Consider the following 5234-nt stretch of genomic DNA (forward strand, 5'->3'; position numbering starts at 1 on the left):
GTGATCATTTTGGTACCAATATGATGGAAGAACTCCCACACTGGGCTGAGATATAGGGGGAGAAACACCAAGAAACTACCAAATTGGTGATATTTGGCAACTGATCACATTGTGGCTGCTACATTTGGGGGTTTTGTGGTCATTCAAGGTACACAATGAATCTCTGAGGGCATGTTAACATTTTGGTACCAATATCATGGAAGTACTCCCACGCTGGGCTGAGATATAGTGGCGGAAACACCAAGAAACTACCAAATTAGTCATATTTGGCAACTGATCACATTGTGGCTGCTACATTTGGAGGTTTTGAGGTCATCCAAGGTACACCATGATCCCTTGAGGCCATTTGATCATTTTTATGCCAATATCATGGAAGAACTCCCATGCTGGACTGAGATATAGTGGCAGAAACACCAAGAAACTACCAAATCAGTGATATTTGGCAACTAATCACATTGTGGCTGCTACATTTGAGAGTTTTGTGGTCATTCAAGGTACACAATGAATCTTTAAGGGCATGCAAACATTTTGTTAGCAATATCATGGAATAACTCTCTTGCTGCACTGAGATATAGTGGCAGAAACACCAAGAAACTACCAAATTAGTCATATTTGGCAACTGATCACATTGTGGCTGCTTCATTTGGGGGTTTTGTGATTTTTCAAGGTACAAAATGAATCTTTGAGGGCATGTGATCATTTGGGTACCAATATCATGGAAGAACTCCCACGCTGGGTTGAGATATAGGGGCAGAAACACCAAGAAACTGTTGTGACATGGTCATAGTACTCGACTGCGGCACATGTCACATACTTGTATTTAGTCTACTTTTCCATACTAGATTGAAAAGTATCCATTATTTACAAGCTCTACTCACAACAGGTTATGAGCCTCTCGCTAGAGTAGCTCGTTTTTTTTTTTCCTCTATACAAGTAACCGGTGCATAGATGAGTATATAATTAGTAGTCCATTCTGGACGAGCAAGTAGTCCTCTCAGGACGAGCCACAAGTAGTCTGCCAGCAAGCTTTTTTTTCTTTCTTCTTTTGTTATCACTCAAATTTGACAAACCTCATCATTCTTGCCTTCCAAGTCAACCTTCATCATCAACGCCAAACTTTTCCGTAATAACCGCTTAAGAGTCTGAGCGAGGCTAGAGCTAGAATCTCCTGGGTCTGTACTGTGTGGCGAACGCTCTGCAGGCGTTTAGGTTGGAGTAATTACCCATAACCACATAGACGGGACTAGGTTTGCCAAAACTCAAAGCTTAGCGATATTGACTGAAAAGTCGGTAGGAGTTAGTTTGCCCCTCAAGATATCGAATTGACCAATCAATCAACAAAACTCTGAATCTTCCACTCCGTTTTTTTTTCTATCTTCTCTCTCTTTCTTTCCCCCCCACGTTTTTCACTTTTTTCCCTTTGCCCACTCCCACCATGTCCGACAACAAACCCCCTTCCAGACGTAACATACCAGGAGCCGTAAACCGACTGGGGGCGCTTCCAGGTCTGCGAACTGTTAAGATAGTGTATTAGCATTTCCCTATGTAGTATGCTTCTAACCTATACACCCACAACTTAGCCTATATTATACATGTATATAGTCTAGTTGTTCTTCTTACTGTTATCCTTTCTCACTGAATGATGATTTTACTTTGACTTACTGTGCTCGGACTTTGTCCTCAACACCTCGTCAAATCTCTCTTAGTCTTGTGTCACCTCAGTTACCCTCAACACGAACCATCGACCGGGTCACACCAAAGAATCCAACATTGAAAAACATCCTTGGGCCTCAGGTTACGTCAAACAATTTCTTCCATCGCCGGGTTGGTCGTGCAGCAACAGATGTCAATCGTGGTACTGACTCCTCTTCATTCATGCGTGCCGATAAAGGGAAGGCTTGCGCGTTTTCAGAAGATCTACCCGAGGAAACCACGTTCCAACCAAGGCTCACGGACAGAATGATTGGCTCATCTGCCACGAATTGGCGACAGACGGAAGGCCCTCCACATGTCCAGAATCTCTCTCCACAACCTCTCAATCAAACCGAACCAACAACCCCTCCTCAGATGCCATCGCAGGCTGACATTGCCAGCCTGATAGCAGAAATGAGACTTCAGCGTGAAGAGGAGCGCGCCAGACACCACGAAGTGATGAATCGCAGGGCAGATCAGGATGCAAGGATCAGACAACGGTCGTTACTCGATGAGGCTACTAAACTCTCGGCTATAGCTTCAGCGGCGGTTAAGAAAATCCACCCCGATTGCATCCTGAAGATCAATGGATCAAACATCACCGAGTGGGAAGCTGCCCTGGCCGTCGTCGCTTTTGAGCGCTTTCAATACCAACACTTCTACACGCCCGCTGAAGGCTATGTTGCCGACCCGCATCACGAGCAGATTGCCCGTGAAATCATACACTCCTCAGTGCACTGCGACTTGGCCTACGACCTTTTGGACCTCAACAACTCAGCTGAAGTCGTCCAGCACTTGACTAGCAAGTTTCGTGTGATCAACAGAGCGAAGCAACTCCAAGCGTGGGAGACCCTCAAGAAAATCAATCTTACCGACTACAGCAGTTTGGCCAAGGCAATCGCAGCATTTGACAGATGCGCAAAAACGTTCATCGAGCAGCGTGTGGAGTTCACGTGGGACACCGTTATGGGATTCATCATGCAATCAAATCTCAACACCAATCTTTGCCCTGTCCTGGATCGCAAAGTAGACCTCTTCATGGAGACCCATGAATCTGAAAATCCGATCTCCAACGACATCCTCCGGTTTTGGGATGCAGCCCGCTCTGAACAACGACTAGCGGAAGAAACAGGACGTGCGGAGTCGTCTGCTTTAAAAGTCTCACTAGCTAGCCAAACAGACTCTAGCTTTTCAGGACCCGTTTCAGGCAGCGTTTCAGGAAACGTCTCAGGTTCAATTGAAGACTCAAAGATCACTGCTATGGCAGTACAGAAGCCTCTGGATTGCTACATATGCAAGCAAGTTGGACACATCGCTCCACATTGCCCAACCAGCCGCAAGAATACACAAGCTCAACGTAACACCGGCACCGTTCCCCCTCCCTGTCTGAGCTTTCCCTCATGCTCGGTTACTTACAATTACAGCCGCATTCCCTACATCAAACCATCCCAACCAGAAGTTTGACAAAATCCTTCTTCCCGACCCACTGGAGTATCGCACCCCAGGACCGGTAACCCTGTCCCACCAACAAAAACTGTGGAAACAAGACAAATCAACCCCGACTTGTTTGCAGAGGAAGAGGAAGAAGTCAAATACACTTTTGAGAATGAAGACCTGTCAGCCGAACCCACTGGCCATCGTTTCAATCTCCGGGAAATGACCGTAGACCGCGACGGTCAAGAAGTCATCTGGGACACCGGTGCCTCAGATAATGTCACTGGGGACAGGTACGCACTGTTTGACTTCACATTGCTAGAACAACCGATTGCTGTCAAGGTTGCCACTGACTTGGCGTGTGATTTCATCACAGGTACGGGTACTTTGAGATTTGCCGGGATGAACAAAATGACTATCGCTGTTAAGAAGGTCTATTACTATGATCGAGCAAGGTCCACTCTACTTTCCATTGCTGCGTTCAAGAAATCAAATGCTCAGTTCAAAGTAAACACTAATTTTGACTCTATTAATCTGCTATCTAGCGACGGAAAAGTTCTCCTCCGAAGCATATTCGATGCGACAAAAAACTCGTGGCCGGTGATTCGACCTATGCGCGCTTTCTCTTCCCTTCCCTACTGCCCATCTACTTTGTTTCCCAACTGTTTCTCACCTGCAATTGAGGCACATGCCGTTTTCAAGTCACCTACTCTGGTTGAACATAGCCAGTTCACATGGAACGCTGAGGATCTCACTGCAGATGAGAAGACCCTCCTTTTTTGGCATTGGTTGTTCGGACATGCTAGCCTCAGGAAAATAAGGAGAATGGTCAAGCTTCAGCTGGATATGGTTTGCCTGCAACAATGCCCAGAGGCTCCATCAAATGCCCCGTGTGCGCCATATGCAAAGCAACTAGGACGTCAGCACTCGGTCCTTCAAATTGTGTGTCTGGTAAGTTATCTGTAGTTTGTGTCAACCTAATGGGCCCTTTCGACACACCAACGCTGAGCGGCGGAAAATATGCGCTAACTATTCGAGATGTGTACACGTCTTACAGTGAAGTAAAGATTTTAAAAACAAAAGGGGAAGCGGCGGCGATACTGATGCAAACCGTAACGCGATGGGAAACTCAGACCGACAGCAAATTGAAAATACTACAATCTGACAACGGTGGTGAATTTGACTCAAAAGTCCTTGGGGATTTCCTCAGTAAGAAAGGTGTCGTGGCTGAACGGTCCTTGCCATATCACCATTTCCAAAATGGAGCAGCGGAGTGCTACAACCGTACGGTCTCCGACATGGGACAAAGCATTCTCTACGACAGTGAATTGGGACGTGAGTTTTGGGGTTACACCTTTATGTGGTCAGCATGGACACTAAACCGCATACCTAATCGGATAACAAAAGAGAAGACTCCGTATGAATGTTTCTTCGGAGACAAACCTCAGCTTGATAGAACACGGGTTTTTGGGTCCAGAGCCTACGTCCTTGTGGCACCGGAGAAACAAAAGAAATTGGACGGCCGAGCAGTTGAAGGGCTAGTTGTAGGACACCTGGCGGAGTCGAAAGGCTGGACGTTCTGGCTCCCTGCAACCAAGAAGCTGGTATCCTCCGCTTGGGCGGAATTTGGACGCAACGCTCTACCGTCGACCGCGGTCGTGGCGACTTCTGGAGACTTGAAGAAGGCTGAAATGCTACCATTGATCACCAAACCCGCGGCAGAATCAAGACATCTGGAGCTGGGTGACTTCACCGAAGAGCGTCGAGTTGAACTCCAAGAAGAGGCAGTTGATGCGGTATTAAAGGATTGTCACAATGAGTCCAACGAGATCCCGTCGTCTTTCAAAGAAGCTATGTGATCCAAAGATGCAGCGCGATGGAAGGAGGCTATCAATACCAAATTGGCCAACCTGAAGAGAAAATCAGTTTGGGTTGTACGCCGCCTACCGAGCAAACATTGAAAACTCGGTGCTAGATGGGTCTTTGCAAAGAAGACCAATTCCAATGGTTCCATCAAGTTCAAGGTGCGTTACGTAGCCAAAGGATTTAATCAAAAGGAGGGGACTGATTTTGCGCACACGTTTGCACCAACGGCGACCTTCACATTG

The 5234-nt window shown here is 46.8% G+C and overlaps 2 protein-coding genes across 2 annotated transcripts; both read left to right on the forward strand.

Annotated features, from left to right (window-relative positions):
- Positions 1-1875: 1875 nt before the first annotated feature.
- PtA15_6A802 (uncharacterized protein) lies at positions 1876-3156 on the forward strand (the record flags this gene model as incomplete). The annotated part of the gene is made up of 1 exon (XM_053170545.1): positions 1876-3156. The coding sequence occupies one exon, from the start codon at positions 1876-1878 to the stop codon at positions 3154-3156; it is 1281 nt and encodes a 426-aa protein (XP_053021725.1).
- A 192-nt stretch (positions 3157-3348) lies between these two features.
- Positions 3349-4985, forward strand: PtA15_6A803 (uncharacterized protein; the record flags this gene model as incomplete). The annotated part of the gene is made up of 4 exons (XM_053170546.1): positions 3349-3975; positions 4043-4077; positions 4184-4461; positions 4534-4985. The coding sequence occupies 4 exons, from the start codon at positions 3349-3351 to the stop codon at positions 4983-4985; spliced, it is 1392 nt and encodes a 463-aa protein (XP_053021726.1).
- Between the last annotated feature and the right edge of the window lie 249 nt (positions 4986-5234).

Source organism: Puccinia triticina, chromosome 6A (assembly GCF_026914185.1).
Source record: "Puccinia triticina chromosome 6A, complete sequence".
In the NCBI taxonomy this organism is placed as follows: Eukaryota; Fungi; Basidiomycota; class Pucciniomycetes; order Pucciniales; family Pucciniaceae; genus Puccinia; species Puccinia triticina.